We start from the raw sequence: 19,915 nt of genomic DNA on the forward strand, positions 1-19,915 counted from the left end.
GGCTACAACTGTAATGTTTTAAACATTGTGACTTGCAGGCCTACGGATGGGGCTACAACTGTAATGTTTTAAACATTGTGACTTGCAGGCCTACGGATGGGGCTACAACTGTAATGTTTTAAACATTGTGACTTGCAGGCCTACGGATGGGGCTACAACTGTAATGTTTTAAACATTGTGACTTGCAGGCCTACGGATGGGGCTACAACTGTAATGTTTTAAACATTGTGACTTGCAGGCCTACGGATGGGGCTACAACTGTAACGTTTTAAACATTGTGACTTGCAGGCCTACGGATGGGGCTACAACTGTAATGTTTTAAACATTGTGACTTGCAGGCCTACGGATGGGGCTACAACTGTAATGTTTTAAACATTGTGACTTGCAGGCCTACGGATGGGCCTACAACTGTAATGTTTTAAACATTGTGACTTGCAGGCCTACGGATGGGGCTACAACTGTAATGTTTTAAACATTGTGACTTGCAGGCCTACGGATGGGCCTACAACTGTAATGTTTTAAACATTGTGACTTGCAGGCCTACGGATGGGGCTACAACTGTAATGTTTTAGTAAACATTGTGACTTGCAGGCCTACGGATGGGGCTACAACTGTAATGATTTAGTGTAAACATTGTGACTTGCAGGCCTACGGATGGGGCTACAACTGTAATGATTTAGTGTAAACATTGTGACTTGCAGGCCTACGGATGGGGCTACAACTGTAATGATTTAGTGTAAACATTGTGACTTGCAGGCCTACGGATGGGGCTACAACTGTAACGGGCAGCTGGGCCTGGGGAACAACGGCAACCAGCAGACCCCCTGCAGGATCGCTGCCCTCCAGGGTGTCAACATTGTCCAAGTGAGAGAGAGCGCCACATTATCATTTTAAAAGCTTGATTATAGTACATTTACCTCCTTTGATTCCGGATCCCATCCGGAAACAATAGGGGTAGATTTATTGAAATCAAATCATTGTCTTAGGAATGTGACAAAACCCCAAAAATAGGGGTTTGGGGGTGAACTACTCCTTTAATACCATGACACCGTTGACGGGTCAGCTCGTCACACTTACTATAAATACAGTAACACTGTTATGACTTACTGTACGTCTTGGCTGTCCATTCTGCATCGGTAATGTCCGTGATTTGTTTACAACGCACGCAAAGTGAAGCTCCTCCATAGAAATCCATTGATCTTTCAATAAAGAGACTTCATTTACTCGAAAAAATACATTTTGATCCCAAGGTTGGCATGTTTCGAGCTAAATCTGCATTTGTGTGGTGGCCGCCATGACACTTTCATGTCAACACACTCTCACATGACTAGATTGGGTAAACGTTGAAGAAAGTGAAGTAAAAAAAAAAAAAAAAACGGTGCAAATTCCCGCCCGGCCCTTCAAAATAGGAGCGGCAGCCTATGGAGGAAGCGGCGCGGCAGCAAGGAAAATTCATCCCTTCAAAGTAAGGGGCAGCAAAAGTGTTAATATTGTTTAATGTTCACTCTACAGATTACCTGTGGCTATGCCCACACACTGGCCCTTACAGATGAGGGGATGGTTTACGCCTGGGGTGCCAACTCCTACGGGCAGCTGGGAACCGGAAACAAGAGTAACCAGGCTCTTCCCACCCAGATCAACACAGACAAGGAGAGGTTAGTTATGCAGTACGTACAGTATGTCTGTGTGTCTGAAAGAATATATGACTTACTGAAATACTCCTATACACAACTTTCCAACATCCCATTGTGCATTGCGCAGAAGGCGACGCAGCCGAGTGTGATTTACAAGCTCACAAAGGTTGCATCTGCGATGCGACGTGAGCTTGTATGTCTGCTGTTAACCGGAAGTGTCCTGCAGATAATGCTACAGTAAAGTCTTGCGGAAACGGGTGGATAAGGGGTTTTGGAAGCTAGGAGTGTGGTTTCATTAGGAATTCAGGTTAACACATTAGGTGCCCCTAGATGGCGCCACATTTATCCCCTCTGGATGCCCAGACCAGCCACCATTGTATTGCACACGGCCCTGCTGCGTCAATGCATGCGTCATGCCGTCACTTGGTCACATGACCGCAGACAGGATGTTGTTGTGTAACGTATGGGCCAGTGTTGATCATAGCTGTTGATTGCCGATCAAAAGTTGGTCATTTTGCCACAGTCTGCCACAGTTTTAGCCATAAAAAAACATCAGAGATAAAAAGCGTTAAAGATGGGGAAATGCATTGGAGTATATGGAGAAAAATGGCCTAACCCTAACCCTAACCAGCGGTGAATGGGCTACATCCCGGCGTAGCCCCGACCTTACGGTGAGATTTAAAGTTGTTACTGTAAATACAGTAAACGCGGCAGACGCGTCGTGGGCCTCCAGCGACATCAAATAGTTTGACGCGTGGGCACCCGCTGAGTTAAGGTACGTGTAAGCGGGCATTTGGATCTGTGCCCTAGCTTGGTGTGGGAGGCCAGGCATTTGGTTTGGTATACAAAGCTACAGTATTAATACTTAATACAAATGAAGGAATAATGTGTGGGCACCCGCTGGCCTACTGGTCCAGGCGCATACCACATTGGCATTGATGCCTGACGGCGTCGCTGGTTCGATTCCCGATCCAGACGACCTTTGCCACCTCTATTGTCCTATCCAATAAAGGCATAAAAGCCCAAAAACAAATCTTAAAATTTTACACATTATTTTTCTGTGAAGAGATTTGGTGTAGAAGGAAAAGGTGGGGGGGGTATATAGTTGCTGACGGGCGGGAACCTCTTATTGCCATATTTCTTTTATTTCTTTTGTAAATAAATGCCCAACTTTATCACACTATTCTTGGGTTGAGGACCAACACAGGTGTTTCAATGTGTCTTACTTTTATAACAAATGAAAAATAGCAGATCTACAAGCCACAGGCTCGCAGCTTGAAAATCAGCTTCTAAATCAGTGGTTCTCAAACCTTTTCATGTCGAGGAACCCCCAAAATTACATGTATTTGGCCACGGACCCCCATCTCAAAATATGTCGTTCCATGGACGCCCCCAGAAGCAAATATTTTAGTTACAAATGCCCACTCTGAAAAGGATGTATTCAAAAATTGTCAAAAATGTTTGGCAAAGGCTATCAGACTGGGGAAAAGCTCCTGGCATTGAATTTGAGTGGTTAACAGATGTTTTATGTGTCCCCAGGATGGTGGAGGTGGCTGCGTGCCACACCAGCCACACGTCGGCCGCTAGGACCCAGAGCGGCCAGGTGCTGATGTGGGGCCAGTGCCGGGGCCAGGCGGTGGCCAGCCCCCACCTCACCCACTTCAGCAGCACGGACGACGTGTTCGCCTGCTTCGCCACGCCCGCTGTCACCTGGCACCTGCTCACCGTGGGTAAGAGAGAGAGAGAGGGTGGCATGGTGTCCTGTAGGGGTGGGCCAAAACATCCATTCACTCAACTATCATGATTTTTTTAATGCCAATTCTTCCTTTTTTTAAGTGAAATAAGTTACAATGAGTTTCAAAAATGAAAATCATACTGCCTCCAAAGTAGCTGCAGCCTCTCTCCCATCTCTCTTCCAAGTGCCTTGGTACATTTTTAATCCAAAGATTATTGCGACCGTAGGTCGCATTTACTATCAAAACCTCCACAGGCTGTCCGTGAGTGAGTCAGTCAGTCAGTCAGTCAGTCCGTCAGTCACACGTCACACTCTTGCCCTGCTCATATCTCCGCAACCGTTGCCCCGATCCATGCCAAATTTTGCACACACACTCCTTACCTGCCAAACTACAACCTCCAAGGACCCCCGGAGCTCCAGGGACCCCCAGGTCCCTGGGGGACCCCCAGATGTAAAAAATGACCAAATGTGCTAAACTGACCAAATGACCACCCCAACAGGGCTGCTCACGGGGAATTCCCGGGGACCACCGACTCCTGGTGCTCCAGAACGGATGCAAAAGTGGTGGCGCCCCCAGTGGAGGACCCCCTACACTGCAGCTCACATAAAATGCCGTAACTCCGGCTAGGAGCGACCGGGACAGCCGGGGCCGGTACCTATTCGTCCGCCTTGGCGGCGCGGAGACCCCACCCCTCATTTCTCACATGGCCCTCTTCTAGCGCCACCATGAGGCCGATTCTTGCAAAACACATTTTTGGACACTGCTCCTACAATTTTTGCCCTAAAATCACGCAAATCGGTACACAGTATGTCTACACTCATCCCATCAACATGAATCTCTCCCATATAGCGCCACCTCCAGGCTGATTTTTAAAAACACATTTTTGGACACTGCTCCTACAGATTTTGCCCTAAAATCACGAAAATCACTACACAGTATGTCTACACTCATGTCATCAACATGGATCAGGAAGATTTTCGCAAAACAAATTTTTGCCCTATTTGTGGAGATAAGTGACCTACGGTCGCTTATCTCCCGATTAGGGAGCCTTACTGGTAAAAAGGCTATGTAATTTGGGGACAGGGCTGTGATAGGTGCCGAGTGAACAAATGGAAAACAAAACAAAAGGACTAAAGTATTAACACATGGGAAGCCAAGGTTTCTAACATTTCTAGCTGTTGCTGCTGCCGTCGTTCACTTACGCTTTAATTTTGAAGAGCCTCGGAAGCTTCGTGCGAGTGCACGTGAGTGTCCACTGACGATTGAGGAGGATAATCCATTTGTTTACAAACGCTTGCGAAACTAAAATCCAAACCGGGGCCGACCATCGCGGTAAAGTGTCGCCATGAAAACAAGCAGATCTCTGCTTCCCTGGCGTTCTTTGCACCTTATTCATAGATAAAGCTGTTTTTATGTTTCAGCCTAGAATGGAAGTCAATGCAGCCTAGACCATCCAGTCTGTGTCTCTGCGAGCCACAGTGTGACGTATGGACCAGGGTCATTCACAGACAACACAACATGCGCGCAGCACGCTGCACAGTTAACCCTTTGTTGTCTCGTTGAGGAACGAGACAACTCCTTTTGACAGAGCGACCTCTAGTGGCCTTATCTCGTTACAGAACGAGTTTGGCCCCTTGGGTGTTAAATGTCCATGTAAAGCAAACCCACAGTTTGAGTTAAACGGTGTCCTTCTGGAACACCTGTTTCGAATGATTTCAGTGCATTGAATGAGAAATTATCAAGTGTTTTCAAGTGTTTGAATGGTCTGGTATCTCGGATACTCAATTCTGGGTATCCCGGTATCTCACAGTGGATGGTTGATCAAAACAATGAAACAGTGGCTTGATTAGTAGTGAAATGTCGACATCTAGTGGTCAACCTCAGAGGTACACAATAACAAAAACTGAGCTGAATTCCAGCATCGAACTAGAAGCCATGGATTCTCTGTTCCCCGGTGTACCGCTCCACGCCACAGACCCCGACGGAGCGGCGCGGTATTGAGCGCCGATGACCCCCGTGAGTCGCCACCGAGGCGAGCGCTAGCGAGCCGAGTTGCCGCGACGAGCGGTGGGAACGGCGCTCAATCCCACTCAGCCGCGTTACCGAGATATGTGCCGTTATGGACAGAATAGTAAATATTCAGTCCCTCACTATCCACGTCTACCCCACTGCACGTCTCCAGCACTATCCACGTCAAAGATAAATGCACAAAAAAGGAGTCACATCATCCGTTCATTAGCTCAGTCAGTAGAGCACGGATGCAACAAACCCACGGCTTGGGTTCGATTCCAGTGAGGGGAATATAATATTCGAGGCGACAGATATCGGCGCATGCGTACATCAAAGTTCACGGAAACAGGATACCCCGTGGATACTCCGTAGATACCCTGTGGATACCCCGTGGATTCAAACGTCTGATAAATGGTGAAAAAGTCCGATTGAATGCGAAGAGAGCAGTCGAAGCTGGTGTCTGGAATGGGTATTATATAACCTGCTTGTGGGAAATCACTGAATCAGATAATCATTTCCAGTGAAACGATTCTTCTGGATTGTGTGTTTCTAATGGTATAATGGTTTCCAACCAAGCCTCAGAGGATTCCACTAATTACTTTCCCTCTCTCTCTCAATCTCTCTCTCTCTCTCTGCTTGAAGATGTGCCAATTAGTGAAATAACCTGATACAGTGTTTTGAATGTATTCTGCTCTCTGTGGTACAGTCATACGTCTCATTTGTGAAATTGTAGATAGAAGTACTGTATATGAATCTATCATAGATTCATATACTGTACTTTGGCTGTTATGTCAGATATCCACACCCTATAGGGCAATGTTTCTCAAACTTTCAAATTTCACTCTTGACAGTGTACAAATGGAACCAAATGAACCTGTTAACTGAGTTACGGACTTGTAAGGGTCAATTTAGACCGAAGGTCGCAGTTTACCATGAGAAATGTTGCAGCGTGTCTCCGTCTGTCTGTCTGTGTCAGTCAGTACACATTTTTACAGTCTATGGGTTGGTTCCCTTGTCACTGTGACATCACAGGTGATATCACAGGTGACATCACCTATGTAAAAGTCCATATTCCCCAGAATCCCTTTTATGCCCATATACGAAGATCCCTGATGTCATTGATATACAGTATATCACTGGCCAGATGGCCAAGACATGGCCCATATCTGTGTGGCTGGTTCAGATAGAGATCTCCATGTATGGGCATAACATATATTGTATGCTGTGATGTCATGGGAACCACTCTAACAGGATCCCTTTTATGCCCATATATGGAGATCCCTTATGTCATCAATATTAAGCCCATATCTAACAGGACTTCGTATGGGAATGCCCATACATGGAGGAAGGCAGCCCATATCTGGTTCAGACAGGGATCTCCATGTATGGGCATAAAAGGGATGTACTATATACAGTACATGGATCTCTATATATGGGTAACTGGTCCGATATACATCACTGGCCAGATGGCCAAGAATTGGCCCTAAAGGGCGAGGCGTCATTACTAGTTCTCATTTTCATGGGATGGCTGATATTACATTGCTGGGAGTGACCTGGCAATGATTGAGACCCCACCCAACAATCACCCCATCAGGATAGACTGATTGGGGTGTGGACACTAACAAAATGTTTGCTGCACCTGGGCGCCTAAGGGCTGTAACAGTGTGGGACACAGCATTGGAACACAGCAGAGGAGCAAGAGGAGCTTTTCCCATGTTCTTGCTTTCTTGAAGACACTATTGTAGTTTATTTTAGTTTAGAGGATATTACTTTTGAAGACTATTGAAGAATATTGGATCTTCTTGGATTATCTATTCCATACATGGGCAACTGGCGGCCCGGGGGCCACATGCGGCCCCCACCTTCACTTAATGCGGCCCGCAGGTTAATATCAGAATACTGATATATTATTGATTTCAGCTGTTATAATTCCAAATGTGCAAACATGACCTGCTTTAATTACTTCAGTCGACTGTATATTAGTATCTTCTTGATGACTAGTAGCCTACAGCAAGTCTTTTTTTTTCTTTCTGTCCAATGCGTTTGTGATTAAGTTCATAAAGTAAGAAGTAACATAAGTAACATAAGAACCTGCACATGCATTTGAAATTAAATTAAAAATGTACTTTCAGGATGCCACCAAAAAAATAGCAAAAAATAATGCAGATCTACAAGCTCAAAACGCATCGCGTTTTGAGCTTGTAGACAGGGATCTCCATGTATGGGCATAAAAGGGATTGTATGTATGATGTCAGATGTGATAGACATCATAGAATTTTCACATAACTAATAACTGAGTAAGCATGTTTGGGGTCTCATATCTCCATATACAGTACATGGATCTCCATATATGGGTAACTGGTCCGATATGCATCACTGGCCAGACGGCCAAGACATGAGGCCCTGATGCGTCTTACTAGTCAATACCCTTTGTTTAGCGGTTGTCACTTCATTTCTTCCCCCACAGAGAATCAAAGCTTTTATGGTCATCATGGATTCACCAGGATCATGGATGGCTTTATTCTAGGCTTAAAACAACTGATATAAATATGTTTGGAAATCTCTATGGGAAAAAGTAAATGGGGTTCTTGTTTCGCCTTGTTTTGTTTGTTTTTTACGACGATGCTTTCTTGTGTGTGGCAGATGGAGATGACTATCTGACGGTGGCTCAGTCTCTGAAGAGGGAATTCGACAGCCCAGAGATTTCAGACCTGAAGTTCCTGGTTGACGGGAAATGCATCCATGTTCACAAAGCCCTGCTCAAGATCAGGTACACAAACCATGACACTGAAGTAGATGATTCATTTCAACGTCAGTTCATTTCATTAACTGTCCTACTGCCAGATGTTATTATTTATTTATTGGGGCTGGTGCCAGCAAAAAGCAGCTTACCTTTGCGATGTTATAGAATATTATCTATTGGTTCTTTCTAAACAAATTCATTTTTCAATGGACGCTAAAATGTGTACTTTGGCCATACTGGCGGCAGAGGGCAGCCTTATGCAAGAATTAATGTGAATTGGGCCGCTCCGGTTGCCATACATTCAGAGCATAGAAATGCATAATCTAGCTCAGGTCCACAGAAACTAGACCAGGTCACCTGGTTGTGCCAGACCCGCAATGAAAACTAGTATGGCACTGAACTAACACATGAACACACAGGATTTTATAGTCTCAGCAACAAAGCGTAGTGAGCTTGTAGATCGGCTGTTTTCACTAGTATGGCACTGAACTAACACATGAACACACAGGATTTTATAGTCTCAGCAACAAAGCGTAGTGAGCTTGTAGATCGGCTGTTTTGACTAGTATGGCACTGAACTAACACATGAACACACAGGATTTTATAGGCTGAGCAGCTGGAAATGTTTGTGAGCTTGTAGATGGGCTGTTTTCACTAGTATGGCTGTGGGGCAAATGTTTTGCAGCACTGAACTAACACATGAACACACAGGAATTTATAGTCTCAGCAGCTCGTCAGCCAACTCAACTCAGCTGGTCCCGTACAGGTGACGGCACTCAAGGCAATCAGCCGAGCAAGGGAAGGGAGGGGCAGATGAGCAGTCAGAGGCAAACACAGGCACACTGAGGAAAAGAGGGACACTGAGGAAAAGAGGGACCGACCGACCGACCGACAGACCGACAAAGCCTTATGTAGGCCGACCCCCTGGGTCTGGCAAACAGCCAGGAAGTGATTTCCAGGAAGTGATTTCAGCTTACAGTCATCAGACGAGGTAAAAAGAACGAGCCATATTGGCAACGCGCCGCCGTCAAAATCGTTGTGAACGGGAACGTCCGAAGCAGTAAAAGAGTTAAGCGTCCCGCAATGCTTGGCCAATGAACCAAGTGTGGGATGGACATACATACATGCATGCATACAAACAGACAAAGACAGATGTAGGAGCAGTTAGCACCGCTGGAGGGGGGAAAAAATCACACCTAGTGTGAAGTGAGCGGTGCTATTTATGAGTTAATTTCATCAAGCGTCCCGCTAGCCAATCAGAGCGCATCCTACGAAGCTTGGCCTATGGGACCCTGGGCGTACAACAAACTCTTAAGCCGTTTGTGCCAAGATGTAGGCTGCACACTGTAAGCCCCAGACAAGCCCCGGACATTTTTGAAGTAATTCGTACCTGGTATAATCCAGCCTGACGGCACTGTCAGTCATCAGGCTGCTGAACAAAGCCTGGTTCAGTATATCTGCTATTTTTTGAGCGGTGCAAACCGCTCCTATAGAAGTGGCTGTGCGTGTGTCCGTAGCCTTTTTCCTCAGCGTTTTGCCATAGTAAAATGTGTGTGCGTAGCATCATGTATGTCTAGTGATGTCATATGTCGTATGTCTGTAGCCTTTTTCCTCAGCGTTTTGCCATAGCAAAATATGTGTGTGTGTAGCATAGCCTGTACATCCTAGACTTAAATCCTTGTCTGAAGATGTTATGCAAGCACGACCACCGCTCACTTCTCATTGGGTGTGATTTTTGAATAAGAAATGCAAAAAATAAGAATCTAAGATAACGTGCTTTCCCGTTTTTAATGGGTTTTAATGTAGAGCGAAAACAGAAAAGACTAGCATAGAGCCCTGGGGGACTCCGCTCAACAAAATATGAGGTTTTAAGTGGTTAAGGTTTTTGGGTGTTATGACCTTGTGTTATTTTCCTGTTGATGTCAGGAGGATGCGACGACAGAGCTTGTGTTTCCCCTTTCTTTCTTTTTATAACACACACATTCTGCTGCTGATAGGAGGAAGGAGTCTCACTGTCTGCAGACGCCGGCTCTGTCCACACACACACACGCACGCACGCACGCGCGCACACACACACACACACACACACACACACACACACACACACACACACACACACACACACACACGCACTGCTGCTTGATCCTCTTTGATCTTCTCACAGAATTGATCATCAGAGACAAGTGTTGATTTTGCCGAATAAAACGGATGAAAAATGCTCGTTGACTACCTTTTTACACTGACGAAAACTAGATAAAAACTAAACTAACTATTAGATGAAGACTAATACTAAATCTAAATATATTCACAATTTCATCAACAAATAAAAACTAGACTAAAATGTTAGGGAGGGACTAGTGGAGAAGAGAGCCAGTAGAACTAAAAGACAAGTAATTTTATGTTTGGTTGCGCTTGCCTTGGGCGTTGTAGCAGATCTACTGAAACTTGAATTTGGTCCATTATATATCCCCTTTAATAATACCCATTCATATTGTGTTTGATATCATTGTTATCGATGATTTGTCACCTTTACAACAAGGTACAGACTGTAAGGATCTGGCATTCGTGGAATGAGCAAGACAGCCAAACGTGTGGGTAGTGCCCCTCCAAAAATGGTCAAAATGGCCTGGCAGGCCAGCAATACTGTTCTTTTGGTGTTCACCTTTGTTGCTTGGTTCAGTGAATGATTGCACTCTCCCACAGTAATAAGTAAAAGAGAAAATGACACATATTGGCCATTTTTACACTTTGTTCATTTTAAGCTGTGTAGCTCATGCCTCGAATGCCCGATACTTACAAGCTGTACCTTGTTGTAAAGGTGACGAATCAACTATGAAAGTTATATAAAATACAATACAAATTGGTATTAACTGCTTTAGTGCCTATCCCGAACTAGTTCGGGATAATTTGGACCGTCCTGGGTGCCTATCCCGAACTAGTTCGGCTTTTAATTTTATTTTTATTTTATTTTTTTCGAGCCGGGCCGCCGGCCGTCATTTGTTTACACGGCCCGCGAGAGCGTCGCGCCGCCGATATTTACCATCCACTCCAATGCAAGCCAGGATCTTTAGAGCTCATTTTCTCTGTTCCATGCATATCCATGAGGTGTGCAAGGTTTAATCATGGCTAAATCGCCGAAAATAGGGCTTCTAAAATGCTTGGTAGCCAATAGCTAACTTCAAGCTAACTTCATCCTGTCCCTGTTGATGACACAAAGGAAAGTGTTCAGGCTTGTCATGGCTGCACACGGCTTGTGCTGTTACGACGCTTGTGGATGAGGTTTTCTATGGCCATTGGGCGCCCTCTAGTGGTGAAAAGGTGGCATTGAAAGCGTTAAAGGGGAGATATAATGGACCAAAGTCAAGTTTCCTTCCTTTTTGTGCTGAGTTCATATCAATATAACCTCTTCAGAGTCTCCCTTGTGACATATGTGTTTCAGGTGTGAGCATTTCCGTGCACTGCTGAATGAGAGCGACGAGGAATCCATAGAGATCCACCAGTTCTCCTACCTGGTATACAGAGCCTTCCTGGAATACCTGTACACTGACAGCATCAACCTACCACCGGAGGACGCTATAGGTAACCTCAGCCATAAATACTACTGCATGTAGATCAGTGATTCTCAACCTGTTTAACTCAGAGTAGTACAAGAGGAGAGTAGCGTCACACTTTGATATTGCCGCAAAGCGGAAGTTGCGTCGCTGGAGCCTGGTGACATTCCTAACAGTCTGCTGCTCTTCAGCCCCGTCCACCTCCCTTGTAACTGAGGCATTTTCACTTGCTGGTAAGTAGACTAAATCACGTCTTTTTTTTCCCCTTTTAACGCATTCACAGGCCTCTCCAAGTTAGGCAACGTTATTATTTCACGTAATCGGCTCTAGTTATGGTAATGTTTCTCGTAAGAATATTGACTTCATTGACTTTAAAATGATTGACTTTATTATCTTTAAGATTTACTCAAATTAACGTGGAGAGGCCCACGAATACGTTAAAAGGGGGAACAGACGTGATTTAGTCATTTCACTTGCCAGCAAGTGAAAGGCCTCGGTTACAATGGAGGTGGACGAGGCTGAAGAGCAGCAGACTGTTGTTAGGAATATCACCAGACTCCAGTACGCTAAATAGTGATGTCACGTCCGCTTTCCACGCTTACAATGGGAGTCGACGTGTCAGAACTCTCTCTTTCTAGGAGTCTGGTTTAACCTTAACACATCGGATGCCCACGTGGTGTCTACAAGTCAATTTCTTTGATGTCGCTGGAGGCCCACGACGCGTTTGACGCGTTGTACAGTAAACTATACTGTACTGTAGCTACTGCACTTGGCTACCGCGGTGATGAAACAAACTCCATTTCCCAACATGCAGCGCGCAATTACGTCACCCGGACGTGCTGTGTGTCTCGTTGACTTCCTGTTTAGCGGCTGCACAAAAATGCTGTTTTCTCCGGATTCTCTTCCTTTTTTCATTTTTTTCTCAAAACGGCAGCCTCTTCTACATGCCGTAACACAAACACTGTGGCTTAGAAATGATAAAAAACGGTCCTGACTGAAAGAAAAGATTTTCGCGAAATAAACAGGACATACTCGGATTACATTTACTCGGATTACTTTTCTCGCCAGTACTCTCGCCGGTAGGTAAAATGACGCGTTGTCATGGGCACCAGCAAATTAAGACAACAAAACCACGTGGGCGTCCGATGTGTTAAAGGGATATTTCACTAAATCATCTGGGATCCAATCTGTTATACTCTATCTGGGTCCCTGTGGCTGAGCTGCCACAGGCTGCTATAGCTAACCTTAGCCACTAGAGGAGGCTATGGGTAAGCTCAGCCAGGGTTTGGAGACTACTAGATGCAGCCAGGAGTAGGCACCCTGTTGGAAACCAGTGTTCATTTTGACAGCACATTTTGATTCAGCTTTTAGTACTATTCACTGTTGTTTGCTGCTGCTGGATCTGGCCACTTACTACAGAGAGAGTAATGTAATGCATGGGTCTTCAACAGGGGGTCCTCAGAGTTACTACAGGGGGTCCTCCAAATCTTTGTGTGATAGAAACTTATTTTTCTCCTTTTTGGAGCGGTGAAAGCGCTCCCAATAGACAGGTATGTCCGTGGGTGGCTATGTGGCTGGCTATGTCTGTAGCCTGGCAATACCTTGAGTGGCCACACAAGTTAAAGGAGGGGCGCTGTTGTGCAGGCACACACACACACACACACACACACACACACACACACACACACACACACACACACACACAGACAGGGTATAGCTGCTCTGATTCACCGCTCCACTTCGAACCGAGGTTTGATTTTTTCATTAACTACTTGAACCCTAGCCTCCATAATCGGAGAACTTTAGACACAAGTAGCAGATCTACAAGCTCAGCGCGAGGCGTTGTGAGCTTGTAGATCGTCTGTTTTCGGCAAAGAGCTTTGGTGTAGAGGGGGAAAAGAGCAGACCAAGTACAGAGTGAAAGGTCAAGTTTATTAAGTATTGACGGTTCAAGTGGTTAAATATCTGAAAACACAAATTGACACAAATCCAAAATAAACTGATGATTGTGCTGTCAAACGATGAAACTATGGATTCTATGAACAGGTTGTGGGGGTCCCTGCTTCATCTCTCTCTCAACTAAGGGGTCCTTGGCCTGAAAACGTTGAAGACCCCTGATCTAATTAATCTATTGTGTTGCTGTGTTTCAGGGCTGCTGGACCTGGCCACGTACTACAGAGAGAGCCGTCTGAAGAGGCTGTGTCAGGAGACCATCAAGCGAGGCATCAGCGAGGAGAACGCCATCACTCTGCTCTGTGCCGCCGTCAAGTACGAGGCGCGGGTGAGTCGACTCGCTCTGTCGTTAATGTTTCCCTGTACACGCGCTCGCACCACACGCCACGCCACGCCGCAGTCAACAACGGCGCGGATGGAAGTGCTTTTTTATTTTCGTGTGATACGATGGAACTTAATGTTTCCCTGCACACACGCTCGCACCACACACCATGCCGCAGTCAACAACGCCACGGATGGAAGTGTTTTTTTGTTTTTTTTACCGCGTGATACGAGGGAACTTAATTGCTCCCCGAGGGGGATGAGTCGGCAAGTTTTCAGCAGCCACTCATTTAAGTAGACATAGGTGGGTGTGTGTGTGTGTGTGTGTGTGTGTGAACCCCTAGGGAAGATCTGGCACTTGACCAATCAGCACAAGCTGATGCTCAGTCCTTTTTATGACTCCCCTCGCCTCCCTTCACCCATGTAAAATGAAGGCTGGGTATCTATCTGATAAATAATATATCTGTGTGCCATTGATAATATATGCCCAATAATACCTCGTAAATAGCGTGAATCAGACATGGTCGCATCCAACCTGGTTTCATGTTGAAGCAGATTAAGTGCGCAGCGTGTAAGGCTGTCACATTTCTGTAGCTAAACATATTTATTTACCAAAGCAGCACAGAAAAATACTATCCACACATGAAGGTAATTTTTTATTATCATTCACAGTATACAAAACAGTATCAAACTCCATCCACTCCTCAGACCTGTACCACTTGTTGATCCATTGAGAATACGTTGGAAGAAGGAGCTCTTTCTATTTTCTCCGGGCCAAAAGAGTGTATTTGTGTTTATAGTGTTTTTTAACTGTAACCCTAGTTGTGTCTCAAACTGGTTGTAGTGGTGGCAGTCAGGGACGTCACAAGGGGGGTAAAGTGGGACCGAGTGCCCTGCTGCGAACTTGTAGATCTGCTATTTTTGAAAAGTCGTGAAAATGTCTTTGAACATATGTATTTTTTACATTTGTAGTTCAAATGTTGCTTCTGGGGGGTCCCTGGAACTAAATATTTTGAGATGGGGGTCCGTGGCCAAATACATATAATTTTTCACATGAAAAGGTTTGAGCACCACTGACATAGAAACAGTTTTTTTCAAAAAAGTCACGATTTTTCAAAAATAGCAGATCTACAAGCTTGCCAAGTGCCGCACTGTGAGCTTGTATATCTGCTATTTTTATAAAGCGTAAAAAATAAAGCGTAATAATGCGTTCACAGTCTAAATGGGTTAAACCCCCTCCCCTTATGAAGAGCATTCCTGGGGGGCCCGCACTGAATTCTTGTACCCAGGGCCCAGAATTTGGTGCGACACCCCTGGTGGCAGTGGCTCAGTAGGTAGAGTGGCACACTGGAAATTGGAAAATCCCCAGTTTGATACTTGGCTCCTCCAGGCTTTTTGTCGAAGTTTTCCTGAACAAGACTCTTAACCCCTAACTGTACCCCATGCGCTCAAAAGTAATTTCCCCATCGGGAGAGGAAAAAAATAAACTTTATTTCTTTATTTTATAGCTAGTGATCTGTTCAGGGAGCCAAAATCATTCCGGTAAACGTTCCAGTGGACTGGAAGTTCAACTCCCTAGAAAATTCCCAGAAAGTGCTGTAAAAAACAGTGTGTGCATCTTTGATTTCTTATGCTTCTTAGGCTGTGACAACTGCAATTCTGTAATGCTGCTGATGCACTCATTTAAGGACTCCAGAGCATTAACGTTCCAGTTGTGCACAGAGCTTGCACTCGATGTCTAATGAGCCTGTGACCTTGGAGTCCTGTCATGACATGAGACCTGCCCCACGTCCTGAAGCGCATGATGAAAGCGGAACCCCTGAAATTGATTTCATTTTAAAGGTCTATTGTCACAGCTACACAACTGTTTGTTAAGCAGATTACGCTTCGTATTTCCAAGACTATCGAGATATCCGGCCGATAGATTGTCAGTTGCTGCCTTGAAATCCTGTCGCACGGTATCAACCCTCAGTGAACCAGTAACCTAACCAGCACCTGAAATCCAAGTCACTTCATGGTGACTCACTACTTAACTACTGATTCTCAACCTGTGGGTCCAAATTATAATTCTTTTTTTTGGGGGGGGGGGGGTTCCCCAAATGATTAACTTATGTGCAACACTGTTTTATCATTCAACAGTAAACAAACCACCATAAAGTTTAAGTGCATAGAGGGAATATCTGCACATTTTTAAGTGACAATTTAAGGACTTTTAATACCTCTATCTAATATTAAACATAGGCCAAATTGTTAAATATTAGAGGCCGAAGTTGTGAACAACATCGCCGACCTACATGCTCACAATGCCTTGCGTTGTAGATCGGATGTAGATTAGGTATTTTCACAGTAGAACCGTGTTATACAAAATGTAATTCCTCAACTCTTCGTGCTCGTCAGGGAGTGGGGGGTCCCCAGTTAAAATATGATTATTTTGGGGGACACGGCCTGAAAAGGTTGAGAACCACTGACCTAACTGACCAGTTCGAGACACAACCCGGTTGTCTTTTTGGGTAAACTTAGCTGATACGGGCCAATGCTACTCTCTGTTGTTGTGCTCCTCAGCATTGACCAGCCCAGCCCTCTTCATTTTTAGGACCTGGAGGATTTCTGCTTCAAGTTCTGCGTCAACCACCTCACGGCGGTCACCCAGACACAGGCCTTCGCAGACATGGACCACGAGCTGCTTAAGAACTTCATCAGTAAAGCTAGCCGCTACGGCGCCTTCAGAAACTGACTGTAAGCAGTGGGCGCCGGGGGCTGTCAGACGTGGGAGGAGGGGGATGGGAACAGAACAGAGAAACCGAACCCTACATCTAAAGGGTCGACACCATGAAGCCGGCCGGGCTTTTGGTGATCTGAGTTCGTTTGGGAACAGACGCAGGGTTACGCCACCAGATGAAAGCACAGAACGATAACCCTTGGCCTGATACTGTACACTTGGTTGCTCGCCGCTGTCGCGCACTGAACATAACATCTACAAAGCCACGTTAGTTGTTACTTGTGGAGAACTTGTATTGCTGCTTGTGAGAGCGGCAGGCAGCCATGACTGTAAACAAAGACAAACAAAGCGTTAAATAATGAGAAGAGACGGAGAAGACTACCGCTGGCCTTCATCTCACAGAGTGTTCGTTAAAAGGATGTTTAATGTCCCCAACGTGCTGCGGTGCATTGAGTTTGTAGATCGGCTGTTGTCGGTGCACGACTTCGGCGAGTTACACTCTACTAAGTATAACTCGCCCTTAAGGATACGGAAGCAACACTCCTACCCTTCTGTTCTAGTTGTCATGAATGGAAGAATGGGTCTTCCAAGATCAGTCAGATGTCACTAAAAACATGCTTTACGCATCGGAGGGAAGAGGAGATTTAAAGAGGCTAATTGGCCCATTCCACATTACAAAGCAGCAACCATATTCACATTTGAACAGCTACAAAGGTTCCCACAGTCTCATGAAAATCCTTGAAAAGTTAATGGAACATTGTAAATGGGATTTCCGAGGCCTAGATGAGTTTGGGAAGATGAACATAAATGATCTATGACATTTAAGTCTACTTAAATGTACTAAGCCAACCAGCGACCTCAGAGACTGCATGGATTGTTCTGGTTTGTCTCATGATTTAATTCCCACTTGTCTGCCTAAAACAAGCAGTGTGTTATGGTGGCTTTGAGGGAGGCTTTAACTAGATACTACCAGGCAATGCTAGATCTCAGGGACGTGCTGGCCATTGGGAAAAGCGGGACAACTCCCGAACGGCCGGTTCATTCCCGGCCGGTCCAGGCCGGCCATTAGGAAAAAATGGAAAAATAAAATGTCGGCCTTCGTTCCATTTTGGGGGCTGGGTGGCCAACAAAGTAAATCGTCACTGTGGGGCAGAAACCTCGTATCTCCAAGTTTCAAATTGATAAATTTTTTCGCAAAGCAAAGCCCTGCTTCATCATACAAGGCTGTCGCACAAAAGTAGTGAAAACAGCAGATCTACAAGCACACAACGCCTCGCACCGCGAGGCGTTGTGTGCTTGTAGATCGGCTGTTTTCACTAGTTTAAATCATTTTTAAAATGATAAATACAAAACAAACGGTTTTGGACATGCAAGGTTTCCACCCGACAACGACAAAATATAACTCACGTACAGTAATTGGCCCACTGGCTTGTCACTTGTCATGATCTGAAATGGCAAATCTTTGAGTAGCAGCAGCGCTATAGAGAGAGATCTCCCTCTATAGCGCGCAATGAGGGCATCTCTAACTCTTTTTTTCCCAGGCTGAATCAGGGGCCCAGCAGATGATTGAGAGTTTAAATAAATCCTAAGGTTGATCTTACATTATCAGATGAATTTGTTATTCAAGGTGTAGCCAATATGGGTCCATTATAAAAAATAGTTGTGACTCATAAATGCATAACCTTGGCTAATAATAAGCTTTGGAAGATTCATGGAAAACTTGGCGTTTCATTGGAGTGGTAACTTTGCGAGCACTAAATGTAAAACTTGGAATGTCATCAGGGCATTGGAAACCTCGCCATTCTAACATGCTTATGTGGCTTATTTCTCACGCGAACACATTACACATAATCCCAGCACTTTGTTGAAATCTAACCACCACACAAAGACCACGATCCCTCAAAGCCAAAAATCCAGCTTTTTTGACGTAAAATATAGTTGTTGTCATTGGAGTGGGGAAACTTGCGACCCTGTTTGTGTGAACGATCTCTCACGCATACATGTTTACAACAAACTCGGTTGAAATCCGACCATGATCCCTCAAAGCCAAAAATCCTGATTTTGACATGAAATATTTGTTTTATAATTACAGCAACATCTGACTGATTTTGGTTTTGGAGATTCAAGTCTTTGAATCATTCAGTCTTTGACTGTTTAGTGTCCAGAGAAAGGTCTATGTTAATGCTTGGAATTGGCTCACGGAATACTTGGGATGCCTGAAACTTTTCTGAACAAGTTTAGTTTCCCTGTACATGTAGACACAGTATAGATTACAATACTATTTATAGCTATGAATAAATCCTACACATATTACGTATGTACTGTACAGCATATACACATGTTCACAGACTATGATGCTACATATTCAGATTTTAATCCCTTACCCATTGTGACAACCGACATCCCGATTCTGGGCATGCCATTATAGTTTAAATAGCATTTCATTTCATTGTTGAAAATGGCACATTTACAAGCTGAGAACGCATCTTGACTTGTAGATCGGCTATTTTGGAAATAATGTATATCCTTTATGTGATTAAAAGGATCCCTGGCTAATAAGCCTTATATGCCTTAATACATTATAATTGCCCTACTGTATATTACTAAAATTAGACGCCTTAAATATTGTATTATATATTTTTTTTTAAGATTTGTTTTGGGGCTTTTATGCCTTTATTGATAGGACAGTAGACTGACATGAAGTGGGGGGAGAGACGGGGAGTGACATGCGGCGAAGGTCGTCCAGATCAGGAATCGAACCGGCGATCCCTATATGGCAATGCCTAATTGGTATGCGCCTTGACCAGTAGGCCAGCTCCTGAACATGATTGGTCAGAAACACATGATTTACCTCCTTCATGGCTTTCACCTTGTCAGCCAGGGCACGCTCTCTCTCTCTCTCTCTGCTCTTCCACGGTCTTCCTCCTGGACTCATTCAGTGTCCTGATGGCTGAGACACTGGGCCGCAAGAGCCCTCCTGCAGATCCTGTTTGAACTCCTCCTGCAGCTTGTAAATCTGCTATTTTCACTAGAGAACTGTTACAAAAATGTAATGCCTCAACCCTTAGTGCTCCCCAGTTAAAATATGATTATTTGGGGGTCACGGCCTGAAAAGGTTGAGGACCACTGACCCAGCACATCCTCTGCTGCTCTTACTGCTCCACACAGACTAACCAGCCATATACTATATGATATCCTTTTATTCATATGATATTTTATTTTATTATATATATATATATATATATAGA

General features: G+C 44.8%; 1 protein-coding gene across 1 annotated transcript in view; it reads left to right on the forward strand.

Annotated features, from left to right (window-relative positions):
- rcbtb2 (regulator of chromosome condensation (RCC1) and BTB (POZ) domain containing protein 2) overlaps positions 1-16,682 on the forward strand; it is a gene marked incomplete at its 3' end in the record, with an annotated part of 33,938 nt that extends 17,256 nt beyond the window's left edge. Inside the window, exons 6-12 of the mRNA XM_080732297.1 lie at positions 757-864; positions 1,513-1,655; positions 3,174-3,364; positions 8,024-8,150; positions 11,563-11,702; positions 13,825-13,955; positions 16,542-16,682. Of these exons, the coding sequence (XP_080588423.1) occupies positions 757-864; positions 1,513-1,655; positions 3,174-3,364; positions 8,024-8,150; positions 11,563-11,702; positions 13,825-13,955; positions 16,542-16,682 (981 nt within the window). The remainder of the gene's footprint in view (positions 1-756; positions 865-1,512; positions 1,656-3,173; positions 3,365-8,023; positions 8,151-11,562; positions 11,703-13,824; positions 13,956-16,541) is intronic.
- Positions 16,683-19,915: the final 3,233 nt, after the last annotated feature.

Source organism: Nannobrachium achirus (assembly GCF_963921795.1).
Source record: "Nannobrachium achirus genome assembly, chromosome: 8".
Classification (NCBI taxonomy): Eukaryota; Metazoa; Chordata; class Actinopteri; order Myctophiformes; family Myctophidae; genus Nannobrachium; species Nannobrachium achirus.